This window comes from Elephas maximus, chromosome 25, assembly GCF_024166365.1.
Source record: "Elephas maximus indicus isolate mEleMax1 chromosome 25, mEleMax1 primary haplotype, whole genome shotgun sequence".
Classification (NCBI taxonomy): domain Eukaryota; kingdom Metazoa; phylum Chordata; class Mammalia; order Proboscidea; family Elephantidae; genus Elephas; species Elephas maximus.
Window position 1 is genome coordinate 42,546,941 of NC_064843.1, and position 18,050 is coordinate 42,564,990.

Genomic DNA, 18,050 nt, shown 5'->3' on the forward strand with positions numbered 1-18,050 from the left:
CCTCTCACTGCATGGGAGGGTTCTTGCTAGGTCAGTCCCCATGAAACCCATGTTAATAAATCTAATGGCTGTTTCCTAACATTACCTTCCTCAATTCTGCCCAACACTGCAGACTTTCGTTCTGCCTCCCCAGCCACTCCTGTCTCCCCTGCCAGCTCCTATGCCTCTAGACATGGCCACTTCTCAGGTTCAATCGTGGTCTGCCTTAACCGGTCACCTACACACACTGTTGTCTGCGCTCCAGGCCAGACACTCTCTGTCCTTCATCTCTCCATCTTCACATCTGAAGGTAGAAAGGTTCAAATGCTCTCCACTGGCAGCCTCTTCCCAGTTGAGTGGCATCTCACCACCTCTGGCTTGAGGTGGATGTAAACTGAATTTCCAGTTGTTGCCACCACCTCATCTAAGCCACCATCTTAGCAGCTGTGCCTTCCAGTCTGCCCTTCAAATGTATGGTTGTCTGATGGTCACACTCCACACCCCTTACCAGAAGCAGGAGCCCAATGAGGAGGTTGTGGTGATAGTCCAGGTGAGAAAGGAAGTCCCCTTCCTGAACTGGAGAGAGAGGGGAAGTGTTTAGGGGCAGAATGTCGGGATGTGGCAACCGGATATAGGGATGAGGGAAGGGAGAGTTCATGAGGGCACTCGGCCTGGCAGGAAGGTTGGGATTTGAGATACTGAGCAGGCAGCTGGCTATGAGGGTTGGAGATACATGCCTGAAGGTGATATACACATAGGTGGGTGAAGCAAAGGGATTTAGTAGCAGGGTAGAGTGCAGAGAACAGGAGATGAGCAAAGAAGAAAAAGGCTGACAGGAAAGGGGGGTGCTGTGACTCAGGAGGCTGGGGGGAGGGGAGCCTTCCAGACTGGTGGAGTAAGAGCAGGTTCAAGAGGTTGTCCAGATGTAGTAAAGTCGTGGGTGAACAGTTTCCCTGAAGCTGTCCGGCAGAAGCTGAACTGCACAGGTCTGAGTGCGGGGTGGTGAGAATGGCAACAGCCACAGGATGACTCTGGGCCAAAAGGTGTTTTCTTCCTCAGAATAATATTTCCAGGCCAAGGATGGAGTTTAGGGCTGGAGAGTTAGGGTGGGTAGTCCTCAGGGTGTGTGAATTAGAGGAACCAAGCTCAGTTCTTCAAAACCCCTGAGCGCTCAGGGTTCACGCCTGAGAGGCTGCTTGCCTGTGCTGGCAGCATCTGCAGAGGTGAGGCCAGGGGGTGCCCAGGCTGTCCTGAGTGTGAGCGCTCTGCCTTCCCCAAATCAATGCCTCCCTCCCTCCAGGGGCCAGTCCAGAAGCTTCTCCATCACAATTACCTGTGACTGACGTGTTTGGTCAGAAGCACCTACCGGGGCTTACAACAACTGCTCTGCAGGCTTCAGGGCTGCGGGACCATGGGGCCCTGCGTGTTGAAGGGTACGTGGTCAGCAGGAAGTATTTTCAAAATCTGCTTTTTATTTACATTTGTTTACATTAATTACATGCATGTTTTATTTTTTTAAACAAGAATGATTAGCAAAAAATGCATTAGAATTTTAAAATAGCAATTAAATATACAAAAATATAGCTTACAAAAACTGTGAATGTTTAAAAATATTCTGCTGCAGAATTCTTAGTGTACAAACACGTCTATGAAACCTGAGGCCAGCATTTCATAAACCTTTTTTGAAGGAGTTATATAACTTCTAGTGAATAAATCCCAAAGGGCTAAACTACAAGACTAGAAAGTACCCACCAGGTGACAGTTATCGGGAACATTCTCCTGGAAGACTGGGCTGCTGGCAAGAGCGACTATATCACTAGCCACACCTGCTCCCCTGCTCTGCCCAGGCCTGAGAGGGAGGAGGAGCAGGATACAGCGGCCTAAGATGAAGGCTGGCTGGGCTGGCGCTGAGGCAGGGAGCCAAGAGGGTGGTGAAAATACAATCCCCTCCCGACGCTGGGGGGGAGGTGGGAGGGGGCTGTGTGTGTGTGCGCTAGGTGCACGTCCTTTGGAGCTGGGAGGGTGTCCCACAGAAGTGAGGGGACTGTTGGTGTGCCAAGAGTGCTGACACTTGGTCTCAAAGTGGAATAAAGCACTTGCATCTTGCAACAATTAGGGCTTCCAAGCTGAATTCGGAATAACATTTACTGAACAAGCCCCTCTATTTTCCCCGGGTAGTCCCCCTCCAAAAAGTGGAAGGACATTCCGTGGCATATGGGATCCTTCATTAATCTTATTTTCTAAAAGCCATGACCATTTTCTAGTCAACTGCACAGTCCACTAGGATTTGCTCATCCTAACACGCATCCATCTCCCCTACTAAAGGAATCTCCAACAGCAAAAGCAAGACACTAGCTCAGGGCCAGAGACCGCACAAGTGACGGAAAGGTGGGGTTGACCAAAGACTTCAAGTTTCTGCTCAGGGGCCCAAGTTGCACTTTTGATCCAGGGGAAGGTTGAGACTTGCTCTGGGTGTCAGGTACACCAGGGAGGTGGGTGGACCCCACAGATGAGGATGGGCTTGGGTGAGGCACTCAGCAGCCAGAGAAGGCCTGAGTCCAGGGCTCTTTACCTCATGGCTGCCTAGAGGAAGCAGCTTAAATTTAACTTTCAGTCTAGCTCACTGCCTTGAATTGATTCTGACTCACACTGACCCTACAGGACAGCAGAACTACCCCATAGGGCTTTCAAGGGGTTCCTCTATGGAAGCAGATTGCCGCCACCTGCAAAGCGGCTGGTGGGTTCTAGCTGCCGACCTTTCGGTTAACAGCTGAGTGCATTAGCCACTGTGCCACCAGAGCCCCTACAAGGAAGGACTACTGGTGAGGTAATTCCTGTTGGCAAATAGAAAAGTTGGGCAAAGGGGAAATTCTGCAGGAAGCATTTTTTTTAAAAGAAGCATCTTTTTTTTTAGTGTGTGTGCATAAAAAGTGTGGGGAGGGAGAGGCAAACCTGTGGGCTTGCAGACACCCAGGCATATCTGTGGTTAATTCTGAGGAGGCCCACCGTCCACTTGCTTAGCAGCTGAGACATCTCACAGAACAGAAGGGTGCCTCAGCATTCAGCTGCTGCTGTTCTCAAACCCCTGCTTCAAACATGGGTGTTCGTCTAAGAGACCATGACACAGCCAGGCATCACCGCTTGGCCCGCACCTGGACCTGGCCAGGGTGCGGAGGGTCCCGCACCTTGACTAAAAGGTACCTGCAAAGGGTGCTCAGATCTAGGAGAGGGGCTTGTGCTGGTTGGTCTTGGCTGGAGCCTGCTCTGGAGTGGTACGTCACGGATGTGTCTGAGCAATCCGGCTGTCTACCTGGATGAGCTGGGCACGTGTGGTACAGGGGAACGGAGGGACTGCTGTTTCTGACGTGTATAGAGAACTAGAATTCCAGGATGTTGCAATCAAGTAAAAACATGCCTTATTCAAAAGGACTGATTGCAAACACATCCCCCAATTCTGGGCTCACTTTTTATGGATATTCTGACTTCTGGAATGGCGCTTCCCATGTGAACATGAGTTTTCCCTTGAATATACTTGCTCCACATCATGAGTAAGAAAGAAAAAGTACACACACATGCACATGTACACACACGTGTGTGTATATTTGCTTGTATATATGGATAAATCATCTTGAGTACACAAACTCTGGGTGCTCAAGAGGGAGCACCTGGGCTTGCTGGGGGTCAGGGATGCAAGGAAGATTTTTAACTTTATGATTTGTGAACCATGTGAAGGTATTTATTACCTATTCAAAAAAGTGAAGAAAGCAATACTCAGCACTGAGCGATCAAGTCAGGATGCACTGTGGGCAAAGGCAGATGGAAGCAAGCATGGGGAGCTCAGGAGAGGACAAGGAAGGGAGCCAGGTGGCCCCAGGCCCGGGGGAAGCCGCAACCTCAAGAGGTTCTCAGGCTCAACACGGTGCGGCTAATCCTCACAAGAGCTCGCCAGAAGGACATTGTTGTTACAATTCCTGGGTGGTGGATAAGGTGGTAAATAAGGAAAAGGAGGCATTGAGAGGCTAACCTGCAGAAAGCCACATGGCCAGCCAGTCGCAAGGGGCTGATTCAGATCACTCCAAGTACTTGTTATGTCCAGAGCTTGTGGGACACCTCTCTGTGCTCACTTCAGAAAAGTAACTCACAGAAAACCTCTCAGAAGAAGAATTACTACAGTTCTCCTGAGTGTAGCCCAGGAGGGCAGGGCCAGGCCAAGGGATGCTTGCAGTGGGGCTGTGGAATGAACAGGGCCCGGAGTGATTCCTCAGATGGATCTGATGGGTTGGCCCCAGGGAAAACCATCTTCATTTGTCAAAACTCGTCAAGAACAGGATATTTGGCTTCGATGGGAGGCCCCTGGTATCCCTCAGCCCAGACATTCTCCAGGGGCCACTTGCCCCCATCAGGTCATTTCTGTTTGTCCTTCTGGCCTAAGTGACCACAGGCTACAAGGCCCATATCTGCCAGGGACAGGCCTATTCAAATCACACTATGGCAAAGAAAAGTGACAGATGACAACAACTGGTGCCTTCTGCTGACCCAACCAGGAATCAAGTCAGGCTGGTTTTGTTGCTCATTTCTAAAGCCAGCTGAATTCAGTCGTCCCCCTAGCAACAGAACTAGATAATGGGTCAGCCACCCGGGGAGTCGGTGCAACCCACTAACCCACAGCATGGAAGTAACATCCAATCACTGAGCTGCTCGAGTCCCATTAAGATAAAGTGCAGCCGGTGGCTCGAGAGCAGATCAGAGTCCCCACGTCTCTATACATTAATGAAAGGTTGCAAGCAACTCAACAGGACAGATGCAGAAAGGGGCGGCCTCACTGAGGGCCTGGAGCCTAAACCAAGAATATACAGGGATCCCTAACTCCTTCCTTAGAAAAAAAATCCTGTTGGAGATTAGATCCTGTTCTTCAAACAAAAACCTGCTCTGTGATTTTCATCAGAACTCTGGAAGACATAAACAAAACCCTGCTGTTTGCATGCACATCGATGCAGGAGCGCGGGCCAGTCCTGGGGGAGCTGACACTGGGCTGTGTTGCTGAGAGTTGCAGGAACCACTGAGAGTGACGCAGGACATGCTGCCGTGCAGAAGGCCACGCCAGGCGCAGGGCGAGGACCGGCAGCAGCGGCCACTTGCAGCCCGGGGAGGGGGGAGGTGCCGCATTCTGGTGCTTTCTCCAGCAGCCGTTGTCATTCTGGCCCTGCCCCTCTGCCTAGTGCTTCACATCAACCACGTCAACTCGCCTTCGGCTCTGACGCAGTGAGGTGAATTCATTTGCCTCCCTACAAATATGGGGACTTGGTGGGGCTATTTGGTACTGACTCACAGGGATGGAAAACAGCTGCAAGTGAAATCTACATCCTACAAAAGCTGTGGGCTGAAGTCATTTGCAATATTGAGCTCAGGAATTCCTCCTCGAGGGTGAAAAAAAATCTCTTTCCTATTATTGGAGGCCCATAATGAAGAGGTGACGTTTGTCCCCAGGCCACTCCGTGGAAAATGATGGGTGTTGGGACTAACGAGGCTAGTCCGGAAGCAAGCCTATGTCTGACATTGGTCACTGAAGCCATTTCCCTGTAAACTGAGTGTTTTGCAGCATTCAGTCCATTGTGCTACCGACAGAGAACACAGAGACAGAGGTGAAAGTGGGAGAGTACAAACAGTTCTTTGCATGGGTGCCAAACAGGCTAAGGCTTTCATATAAAAAGATTGCACACTTCCCTTGCCCTGTTTAGGAAGCAGTCCAGTCGGCATACCACGAGTAGGTCATACAGAGGAAACAGCCAATTCTGACCAACTGCAGTTGTAACTTTCCAAACTGGATGCTGCCCAGCACTTTCTAGTCTAATGGGAATTTTTTTCCTCATCCGACTCCAGCCACCTGAGCCAAGGTCAGGTTCCCGCTCCCATTCTAAGATGGGAGAGGTCGGATTCCAGAAAAAATCTCTGGAGCCATGCCATGAACAGAGCACAAAACTCCCTTCCTCTTCCCTCCATATCACGCAGGCCTTATTTCCAAGGAAAAACTTCCCACCCACGCCTGATGGAGCAGGTGGAGAGAAGCTGAGGCAGTCACTCCTATGATGGAGGGAGGTGGAGAGCAGGAAGGTGGAAAAGAACTTCCATTTGTCCCACTGCCCCTTTACATGGGTAATGGATACAGAATGCACGAATCCTAAGGGACTCCGAGTCACGTCTAGAAAAGCTGGACAGAAAGAGCCAAAGAGCAGCATGCATTTTTCTCCTGTAAGGAAATTAGTTATCAAAAGTACAGACTGACTAGGTACCACCAAAGGGCGAGCAGCCGGGCAGGGGCTTCTGGAAACTATGTACAATTTCAAGTGGATCACTGGCCTTAGAATCATGGAGGGATCTTACTTGGATGCTTTCAATTGTTAAAAAGTCAGAGACAGGCATTTTTCCTTAAGGAGAAACAGAGGGCAAGAGAGGGAAAGAAAAAGCAAAGCCTGTGCTGTCGTGGAGGACAGAGGGAAGGAAGAAAGGTGAGGAAGGGGTTCTTAGCTGGGCCAGGAGGACTGGCCATTCTCAGAAAGATGCTCCGCTTCGGAGCAGCCTGAGGGGCTCACAGCAGCTCCTGCCCGGCAGTGGGCTGAGACCAGTGGCTACCCTGGCACCATGCTGCATGTGGGCCTGTGGGCGGCACTCGGCACCCCCCTGGGTCACACAAGGACAGTGTGGGCTCAGAGGCCCACCTCCTACTGGGGCTCCTGACCGGTGGCTTGGCCTTACTGGTGAATATGAGAGGGGAATGACAGGAGGAAATGGCTTCCAAACAGGCCTTTTCAGGCGTGTCTAATGTTTTTAGCTTAGCTGATTTGATGACAGGTGTTGTGAACTTGAGGGAGAAGGGCCTGGAGAGGGGCACGGCTGCTCTGCTGTGACTAAAGCCCTTGGGGTCCAAGAAGGCCTTACTGAAGGAACATCCGTGCGAGGTCTCACTGGTACTGCCTCGCCAACCACTGGCACCCCGTCGTGCTTCTGATGAGGTACCGCTGGTTTCCTTGGCTCAGGGACTGCTGGGACGGTCTGCTGCTGTGAAGGCGTGCGCAGTCTGCACAGAAGGGCACCTGTCCACAGCCTGGGGTGCGTGGCTTTAAAGACCTGCCCTCAGTTCCCTTCTCTAACGCTTGTGTTTATCTTCCCTTCTGCTTGGTAAAGATTCACCTTGACATGGAGATAAGAGTCTGGGAGACAGAGTGTAATGAAGGTAGCAAGAGACCCTCATGAAGCTTCTTGAACCAAACCTGCAGCCTCGTCCACTCCTCTTCTGGCATGGGGTAATGTCAGCAGGGTAGAGTGCTTTGGTTGTCACAAGACCCAGATGTATGGGTTCCTAGCTTGGCTGGCCCAAGAGTTCTTCATGAGGCAAAGGAAGTGGCAGCTGATGCCTCAGGTAGAGAGCAGCCAACCCAGAGACCGCTGTGTTCCTCCTGGCTCCACTCGAATGGCGTATCCTGCAACAGTCTGATCCTTGTGGTGAGCTATACAATGTTCTCTGCCCCAGGGAGGGGCCCTTGTGGGGGTCCGCGGTCCTGCTTACTGTGCAACTGGGCCAGCTGCAGAACTGGCATGTTGCACAGTGGACACACTTTCCGCACCTCCAGCCACTTAATAAGGCACCTGCAGAATAAGACACCACAGGAGGGAAGGCGTCAGCCCAGGCTCATGGCAGACACTGCCCACTTCTTGGCTGTTGTGTGTATACTGAACACATCTGTCACCCAGAGCCAGGCGGCTGCTGTGTTTAGGGGTCTGGTGTCTGGTCCTGAGGAGCTCCACCACTAGGTGCAGAAGGCATTTTACCCTCTGGAGGAACCACCCATCTTCCAAAAGGTCATACTAAGAAGCCACAGTGGGCAGAGAACGCTATACCCTCAGCCATACCCAACTTCCTAAAGAAGAATGAAGCACATTGAGGAGGGGGTGGGAAGCAGGAGAAACAAGATTTTCTGAATAGAAATACAAAGCGCATTAAGATTGCGGGGGTGGGGGCAGAACAGTAACATGTCTGCAGGAAGGGGGAGGAGATGACCCCATGTGACCATTTATACCCATTGCCGTCGAGTCAATTCTGACTCATAGCGACCCTATAGGACAGAGTAGAACTGCCCCATAGAGTTTCTAAGGAGCACCAAGTGGATTTGAACTGCCAACTTTTTGGTTAGTAGCTGTAACTCGTGACCACTACACCACCATGGTTTCCACAACTATTTATATGCAGACTTTATTTATCTTGATATAACCATGGTTTTGACTGAAACACATTTTTAGGAGATGGAGGCGCTCACTAGAAAGTTTCAGCTAAGTAGCTATTAATAGCTTGGGCTCCAAAGAGGCGCGGGCTGGTCTGGCTCTCTGCCCAAAGCCCTGCTGTGGTGGCCATGTTACACCAACCTCAGCCCCCATAACATCAAGTACATATACACGCCCACCTCGTGGAGCTGAGAAGGGTGCTCCCAGCTTCCTGCATTACAGACCAACTGTAAAGTCATCAAGCTTGTCTGCACTGACCAAAAGCCCACAAGTAAGTTGGTCAAGGCACCTCAAACTTGGGTCCCATTAAATAATTCCACACCAGTACTCACTTTCTGTGGAAGGCGTGCTTACATGGACAAATCCCCAGCTCATCGCGAGGCTTGAAGTCTTCTAGACACACTGCACAGAGCTGAAAGGCAAATCCACAAGTGAGGGAACATGTCTGCTAAGTACTCTCCCTGCCCACAAAGTAGAGTGCAGAGACTTAAAAGTCCCACAGCTCATTATGTGAAAGGCACAGTACTCAAAGGAACGTGGTCCTCTGATGCAGTGTCTCACACTCTTTCTATCACACGTCTTAAAGGTGGTGGGCAGACAGGAGAAGACAGAAAGCAAGAGGCAGCCTCCTGTACTCCAGAGCATACAGAGCATGACACTCACATACGTGGGTGTCATGGACTGAATTGTGTTCCCCCAAAAATGTATGTATCAAGTTGGCTGGGCCATGAGTCCCCGTATTGTGTGGTTGCCCTCTATTTTGTGATTGTGATTTCATGTTTGAGAGAATTAGGGTGGAATTGTAATTTTATGTTAAAAAGGATTACGGTGGGATTCTAACACCCTTAACAGGTCACCTCCCTGATCCAATGTAAAGGGAGTTTCCCGGGGGTGTGGCCTGCACCACCTTTTACCTCTCAAGGTAAAAGGAAAGGGAAGCTAGCAGAGAGTGAGAACCTCATACCACCGAGAAAGCAGTGCTGGGAGATGTGTGCATCCTTTGGACCTGAGTTTCCTATGCTGATGCTCCCAGACCATGGGAAGACTGATGACAAAGACCTTCCTCCAGAGCCGACAGACAGAGCCTTCACCCGGAGCCAGCACTCTGAATTTGGACTTCTAGCCTACTGGACTGTGAGAGAATAAACTTCTCTTTGTTAAAGCTATCCACTTGTGGTATTTCTGTTATAGCAGCACTAGATGACTAAGACAGTATGTTTAACATAATCTAATTTTCCTGTGGTGTGCAGAGGGACTGCACTTTCCCCAGGGCACGCTCTTTCTGCTCAGTGGAAAGCCCTTGACTCTGGGACCCAGACTTGGTGAAGTCTCAGACCAGGAGGTTGGACTCAGGGTGTCAAAGGGTTTTGTCGGGTCATACCAGGTAAGCCAGTCAACCCCCACCTTCATCTACAAAATCAGAAATGTTAGTCTTCCAGTTTCCTGGGGTACTATGCAGAAGAGCAAACACAGTTGTAGGGGTGGCCTTTGTCCAAACCTTCAGGAGGATGTGGCGTGCTCACTGGAAGGCGACTTCTTCTCATGCCCAGGAGGCACGGACTGTGTTCTCCTTTCTCCAGTTCTTGCGATATAGAAACTACAGATAGCACAGCCTGGAGTAACCTGCTATTTATAGTTCCTGAGGCCTCCAACTTTGACACTGTCCTGTCCATGTCTGTCTTTGTCATATGAAAAGTTATTAAAGAGCCACTGAATTGAAACTTATGAAAATGTGCAAATGGGGCCCGGATTGCTGACAGATGCCTCGCTTCCACTGCTTTGAAGGAGGTCTACATGAAAGGAAGTGGTGGTGCCCTTCTCCTGCATGCCCAGATGCTGGGTTCCAACCACTACTTCTTGGGCATTTACCAGTGCACATGGACACCACGGCTTCAATCACATTTACACATTTTACAGATGAGGAAACAGAAGCACTGGGAAGTAACTGCGTTGCCTAAGGCCATTCCATTGATAAATGGCTAAGCCTGGATGTGGGCCCAGGTCTGTTGCACTGATGAGCTCTACCACTTTTGTTTCCTGACCAATGCCTGAAGTTTGCGCCGCTGTCCATCCCCAGGGATTTTGCTGCAACCCATCACCATTTCTTGCCCAGATTGCTGATATGGCCTCCCTGTAACCAGTTTCTTAACCTGTAATATGTAACCCAGTCTTCTTAGGTTATATGATAGGATCTAGGCAGGACACATACGTCTTGGTGTTCCATGGCCAGTGCCATGAATGTTTGTCTTCCAATGCCCTTCTCCAGGGAGCTCTCAGGGGCTTGCGTACACAGCAGACAGGATCTTCACAGGAGGAGAATGGCTAACTGTGTCTTATCAGATTCTGCTTCGCTGCTAAGACAGCAGGAAAGCAGGGAGGAAAGCAGGACAGACGGCTGGCCTTAGCTTGGACATCCACTAGCTGTGGGACCTCTGCCATCATGATGCCTCTCAGAGCTGTTCTTCTATCTGTAAAATGAGGACACTACTTGCCCTGTACCCCACACAGGAGTGTCAACAGCAGAATGGAAGAGACAGAGAAAACAATCAGGGAACTGGAAGACAGAACAATAGAAATTACCCAATCTCACCAACAGAGGAAAAAAAATATTAAAAAAGAACAGTGCCTCAAGGACCAGCAGGACAGAAACAAAATGTCTACATTCATTATTAATGGAGCCCCAGAAGGAGAGAGAAAGAATGCGATGCAGGGAAAAAAAAAAAAAGTTGAAGAAATCATGGCTGAAAACTTCTCAAGTTTGGCAAAAGGCCTACAGATTCATGAAACTAGAAACTCCTAAACAATAAATTCAAAGAAATCTGTGCCCAGACATATCATAACCAAACTGCTGAAAACGAAAGATGACGAAAAAAATCTTGAAACTAGCCAGAGAAAAATGATGCATTACCAATGACTTGAATGACTGTGGATTTCTCATCAGAAACCACGGAGGCCAGAAGGAAGTGGTACAACATTTTTAAAGTGCTGAAAGAAAAGAACTGTCCACCCAGGAGTTCTATATCCAGCAAAAATATCCTTCAGCAATGAAAGTGAAATAAAAACATTTTCAGATGAAGGCAAACAAATAGAATTCACTGCCAGCAGACCTGCTCTAAAAGAATTGCTGAACTAAGTTCATTAGACAGAAGAAAAATGACATCAGAAGGAAACTCAGAACATTAGGAATGAAGAGCAGCAGAAATGGTAAATATCTGGGTAAATAGGCTCTTCTCTTTAAAACATGTCAGATGGTTAAAAGCAAAATATATAACATTGATTGAATCTTCAATGTATAATAGATACATGACAGCTACTGCATAAAGAAGGGAAGGTAAAGGGACCTATACGGTAGTAAGGTTCTACATTCCCACTGAAGCAGAATATTGATTCTAAGTACATATTTCATAATCTCTAGAATAACAACTAAAATTTATATAAAGTGATAAAGTAAAAATCACAATAGATAAAAATGGAATACTAAAATATGTTCATAAAAACAAAAGAGGGCAGGAAAAGAGAAACGAGAATGAAAAAGAGAAGGAATAACAGAAAACAAACAATAAAATGATAGACTTATTCCCAAACATATCAATAACTGCATTAAATGTAAATGGTCTAAACACATCAATGAAAAGACAGAGATTGGCAAAGTGGGTAAGAAAACACAACTCAACTAAATGTTGTCTACAAGAAACTCATTTCAAATATAATGATATAGGCAGGCTGAAAGTGAATGATGGAAAAAAGATATACTGTGCAAACATTCAAAAGAGAGCTGGAGTGGCTATATTAATATCAGACAATTCAGAGCAAAGGAAATTACCAGGGATAATAAGGGATATTACATATTGATAAAAAGGTCAATCTACCAAAAAATAACAAACCTAAATGTGTATGCATCTAACGAAGTTTTCAATACATAAATAAACGGAGACATAATGTGCTCATGGATTGGAAGAGTCAACATGGTAAAGATGTCAATTCTCCCTAAGCTGCTTACAGATTTAACACAATATTAAAAAAATCCAGCAGGATTTTTTTTGTAGCTATAGTTAGCTACCCTAAAATTTACATGAGACTAAATTACAAAGGAATTAGACTAGACAAAACCATTTTAGAAAGGAAGAATAAAGTCGGAGGAATCATACTGCCTGATTTTAAAACTTACGTACTATAGAGTTCTATAATCAAGGCTAAGGTATTGATAAAGGGATGGAACAGAACAGAAAATCCAAAGAAGACTCATGAAAATATGCTATTTGATTTTTAACCAAGGTGCAAAAGAAATCTAATGGAGAAAACAACCACTCACCATAAGCAAGGCAGGGAATACCGTGGTGAACAAATGAGAGATTACATGTGAATGGCAAATAAATTACAGACTAATGCAGAGGCTCTCAGCCTTCTCTTGAAAAGACCCAAAAGATCTGGCAACAGCTGGCTTGTATTCCCCCATGGCAACAAATAGGTAGAGCTGGTAGCAACTCCTTTACAGAGGGCCTGCACAGCTTAGTATGTCACAGTCTACACTGCATCTTTCTCTTTCTCTTGACACCAAGACTCCATCAGATGCCATACATTATCCCACTTGCACTGATGCGCTGTTGTTTCTCTTAGAGATAAGCTTCTCTATATCTATGATTCTATTATACGATGGGGGAAACGATAGAGAAGTCTATGGGTTTTAAAAGAGGGTATTTTTCTTTAAAATTAATGTCCCCTTTGACTAACTTTCCCCAATTTCTTTCCTCCTCAGTGTGATCATTACACGTCCTTCTAAGACCCAGTAAGACATTTTGCATATACATACATATCCATGAACAATGTGGTGTGTTTTAGTTTACATATGTAATATACTTATATCATTTCAGGGAAACCTGGTGGTGTAGCCGTAGCTGCTAACCAAAAGGTCTGTGGTTCGAATCCACCAGGTGCTCCTTGGAAACTCTATGGGGCAGTTATACTCTGTCCTATAGGGTTGCTATGAGTCAGAATCGACTCGACGGCAGCGGGTTTGGTTTTGGTTTTTATATCATTTTACAACTTGTTTTGTTCAAGATTCTGTTTGAGATCTATCCAGGCTGACATTTTACAGATAGAGCTGGCTTCAGTGTAGTATTTAATTGTGTCAATCACTATATCACGTTTACTTTTTTTTATTAATTTTTTAATATTTTGGTAGATGATCTTCCAGTCTATCATGTTTTATTTACTCATTCCACTACTGATGAACATTCCAATTTTTCACTATGATAATTATTCACCGATAACATTATGCATATTAAAATTCCATGTACTTACATAGGAATAAGCTACTTATCACTGTGTGGATAAGCTACAGGAATGCGCACACAAAAAACAAGTTTGAGAAAACAGTTTTATCACTAAGAAATGCAACCAGAAAAGGATCAAATGAATTGAGGAAAACCCATGATGACCTCCAGAAACGCGCTGTAGAGTAAGGTTGGGCTTCCCAGCTACATCCTCAAGTAACAGTAGAGGGTCAGGAGTGCGGCCAGACTCAACAAAGGTAGAATTGGTGGGTACGGCTGTGATACTAACTCTGACACATAATGATGCAACATTAATACTTATTCAGGACAATGATTCTAAACTAATGAGTTCAACCACTAAGTTCCTGAAGAACCTGGTTATTCCACATTGTTAATGTATGTCAGAATTTAATCTTTTCATTTATGGTCACCAAAAAGATACCAAATAGAAAATACATCACTCTCTATTGCTGCATGTTGATTTTGACCACATGCCAAAATGAACTTTTGGCAAAAGTTAAAAATCAAAATGTAACCAATGTTTGTTCACATATAGAGTTTAATCCAAGGGTAGGTCTAAAGTGCTGTTAAACAACAATACATCAACTCTTTGATGAAAAATATGCAAAAAGAGCAAAAGAGCAGCAAGAGAAAATAGCAAAGTTTGACAATAATACAAATTAATATATTTTTTAGTATTTGTCATGGATTGAATTATGTCCCTCAAAAAATGTGTGTATCAATTTGGCTGGGTCATGATTCCTGGTATTGTATGATTTTCCTATGTGTTGTAAATCCTGCCTCTATAATGTTAATGAGGGGGGATAGGCAGCAATTAGTGAGGCAGGACTCAATCTACAAGGTTGGATTGTGTTTTGAGGCAATCTCTGTTGAGATATAAAAGAGAGAACTGGGGGTGGGGGGTGAGAATGACCTCATGCCACCAAGAAAGCAGTGCCAGGGTTCCTGCATGGAGAAGCTCCTAGACCAGGGAAAGACTGATGAGAAGGCCTACAAAGGCAGAAAGCCTTCCCCTGGAGCTGATGCCCTGAATTTGGACTTTTGTCTTAACTTTACTGTGAGGAAATAAACTTCTCTTTGTTAAACCCATCCACTTGTGGTATTTCTGTTACAGCAGAACTAGATAACTAAGACAGTATTCAAATAATTTCACAAACTAACTCTCTTTAAGGGGCTGGGAATGTAGCTTCACCTCAGTTTAGGCTATTATAAAACACAGATATTACAACATACTGATTTCCAAGTCCTTCCTTTAAACACCATTTCAAAAATTCAGAAAGGGAGGAAGAGTAAGGCTGATAAAACTAGAACTAAAAATCCTGAACGTTTGTGGTCAGAGGCAAAACTAAGAATAGAAAGAAAAGAAATTCTTACAGACTGTGTCTTAAGGTATATAGCAGGACACACACTTTTGTACTGAAGTTACAAAGCGTAGTAACATAATGAACACTTGTGAAGGAACCGCTTGATCTAACAGCTAGACAATGCCAAGGATTATCATCTCTATCTCTGTGTTCTTCCCCTATTCCACCCCTCTGCCTCGCCCACCACCCCTAATACCCCTGTGATGTAACCACTACCTTGTCTGTGCCACTGGTAAGAATGGAATACTGGGAACATTTTCAAGATTGAAATTCGTGTAAATTCATCTTGAGAAGAAAAACTTATTTATAGCCATCTCCTCTTCATATACCATGGACAGTAAGTGCTTCTCTGCTGCTATGAAATCTTACACTTGGCACCAGCCCTATTAAAAATATGAATTATGCCTCTCTTAGGTCTTATGCTACTCTCTTAAGGACTTCACACAATTGACTCTTATGTGACCTTACCTGCAAATATTGAATTAAGCCTGATTTTTTGGGCTTCTTAAAATAAAAACGTTTCAATACCACAGCATTCTACTTCTATTAACTTACCTCATGTAAGTTTAGTTCTTTTACTTTTTCTTTTAATATAACCTGCAAGAAAAAAAAAGTATGTTCTTATGCCATTTAAATCTGTGATTGAAAAAAATCTCTCATTATACTCACAAATATTTTTCTTTTGCGTATGTAGTTCATTTTCTCTCATATTCAATACTGGAGAGAATCTCTTGTACAATTTAAGAGAGAGAACATCTTAACAACATTTTTTTTTTTTTTAAACTTGAGCGATGATGTAATCTCCTGAAAAGCAATTTTGAAATCTCTTTGACAGCAGATTAAATTTTGGGAAAAGATGTTAACACAAGCCCATCTAGACTAAGTGCTAATATGGTGGGAAAATAAACGGGGTCAACTGCCTCCTGATTCAGTAAAACACAGCATCGGCTGTTGGTTGGGACTGACTGATTAGCAATTCATTACAGATTAAAATAAACTCAATCTTAATTTTGGAAGTTTTGCTTGTTATTATACATCACTGTCCTCAGTAAACTTCCGCTCTACCCAGAGTTATGTTAATGGGCTTAAAATTCATCCAGGTGCTGTCCCTAAGCTGACTCCGTGGTGACTAGGCATCAGTTAAAACATTTCACCAAATGCTAGGAGGGCAGAGTACTAACAGATAATTTTTCTCCTGAGAATACATTTAGTTTATTAGAGTTGTATTTCATCGGAAACTGAAAACATAGGAAAGTGAAATGTGGAGAAAACCTCTAAGTTTGGGTGTCTTACATTCCTGATTACATGGTTTTGAGGGCAAATCACGTTTTCAGAAGTCATAACCAGGAGCTGCCATCCAGCTGCTTAGGGATGCACTAAATTTCCAATTTAGTATGTTTTAAAGATCAAATTTACCATCTGTTTTGTGACTTGATTAGTTCTCCCAGTCAACTTCTTCCTTTAAATGACTACCAGGGCCAATTTTACTTTCTAGTTAGCCTACGTATAAATACCTTGTAGGTTGTCAAGATGATGACAGAACTGAGACAAGAAACAAAAAAGGATTCATTTAGGAAAATAAAACATGCCATTGTGATCATGAATCCCACGTGAGACCTCTGGGGAAGAAAGAGGGTGGAGATTACTCAAAGCCATCAGTGTGCACATTTAGGAAACTTGCTAATGAGTTCAGATTTTAAAAAGACACGGACAAAAAGATGGACAGAAAGATATGCAATCCTAAAATGGTGACATGAACTTTAGCAAGGCTAAAATCACAAATAAGCTGAAGAAAAAAAGAAGGCTAAGGATAACAAAAATAATTTTATGTTTAGGGCCAAAAGAAAATGAAGGAACTGACACTGTTTGGTGTCAGTGGCAAAATGTTAATGGGCGACACAAAGGAAGGAAGTACTAATTTTACTTGGTCTTCAATAAAAGCTAAGCATATTAACTTAAAGAACAAACCAGTGAAGGGGTAGTATAAAGGAATAGGTGTTAACAGTGATGATCCAAGTATGTAGATTTCTAGGGGTGTGACATGACCTAAAACTGAATTTAAAATATAAAGAGGAGTAAATGAGATCACCAGAACACAGCTAGTCATTTCTGAGGAACTGGTATCTCTTATAATGGAGAAAGAGGTAAAAAAAAAAAAAAAAAAATTCATTTAATGGAGTCTTTTTTTTTTTTTTTTTTTCTATAACTCCATGGAAATGCTGGTAGCTAAGTGGTTTAGTGCTATGGCTGCTAACTAAAAGCTCGGCAGTTCGAATCCACCAGGTGCTCCTTGGAAACTCTATGGGGCAGTTCTACTCTATTCTATAGGGTCACTAGGAGTCAGAATCGACTTGACGGCAATGAGTTATGAATTTCAGAGTAACTTTAAGGATTACAAGCTGCAGCATTTCCCTTTAGAGAACATTGGCTCAAGTTTTCTGTTAAATAGTATCACCTGAAATTTCTATAGCTTCAAAGAATACTTAAGTGAATTTGATCTACTTTGTACTGCACACTGGCAAATGGAATGCTAAACTGAACACAAGTAAATCCAGTCCCAATTTAAAGTATGAACAGAAATCTGAGTTTTCATTTTTTGGGGGGAAAAAAAACATGATCAAAGCCAATGTGATGTAAATGTCTTACCTGTTTATAGGCATAAAATTCTTTGTGTGCTTGATGTCTTAGCCTAAAAGACAGAAACGTGCAATGTGACACTGACATTTCCAATGTAACAACTTGAAAACAACAAAAACCTGCTAATTTTTGGTAATAATTTATATTATCTATGGTTTAAAAAATGCAGACTCTTTATCCTGGAATATGCCCAGATGACAAATCTCTTAACAGGCTGTGAGAAAGTGCTTGGTGAACCATGAAATGCTACCTAAATGTAAGTTACAAATGTTATTCCTAGTGAAATCTCATTAAAACAAAATCTCAGTACAACAAACAGCTCAGTGAAGAAGGTGCAAATCTTTTTATATTGATAGTCTGCTTGTTTCAGTATTTGTCACATTTTCCTAATTTAAAAATATTTAAGTATAACATACATCCAGTAAAGTACAAAAAAAAAAAACCCTAAGTATATGCTCAAATAAGTTTTTTAAAAAGTATATATAGTCTTGTGTAACTA

The 18,050-nt window shown here is 44.4% G+C and overlaps 1 protein-coding gene across 4 annotated transcripts in view; it reads right to left on the reverse strand.

Moving 5' to 3' along the window:
- Positions 1–1,103: 1,103 nt before the first annotated feature.
- Positions 1,104–18,050, reverse strand: part of RNF24 (ring finger protein 24) — an 88,595-nt gene continuing 71,648 nt past the window's right edge. For 3 of the 4 annotated variants that reach the window (XM_049869914.1, XM_049869915.1, XM_049869912.1), the window contains exons 3-6: positions 17,561–17,603; positions 15,470–15,511; positions 8,589–8,668; positions 3,495–7,623 (exon numbers count right to left, since the gene is read on the reverse strand). In XM_049869914.1, the coding sequence (XP_049725871.1) occupies positions 7,485–7,623; positions 8,589–8,668; positions 15,470–15,511; positions 17,561–17,603 (304 nt within the window). In that variant the 3' untranslated portion in view covers positions 3,495–7,484. Of the gene's footprint in view, positions 1,399–3,494; positions 7,624–8,588; positions 8,669–15,469; positions 15,512–17,560; positions 17,604–18,050 lie in introns of those variants that run through there. The other variant, XM_049869913.1, reaches the window with a different exon arrangement.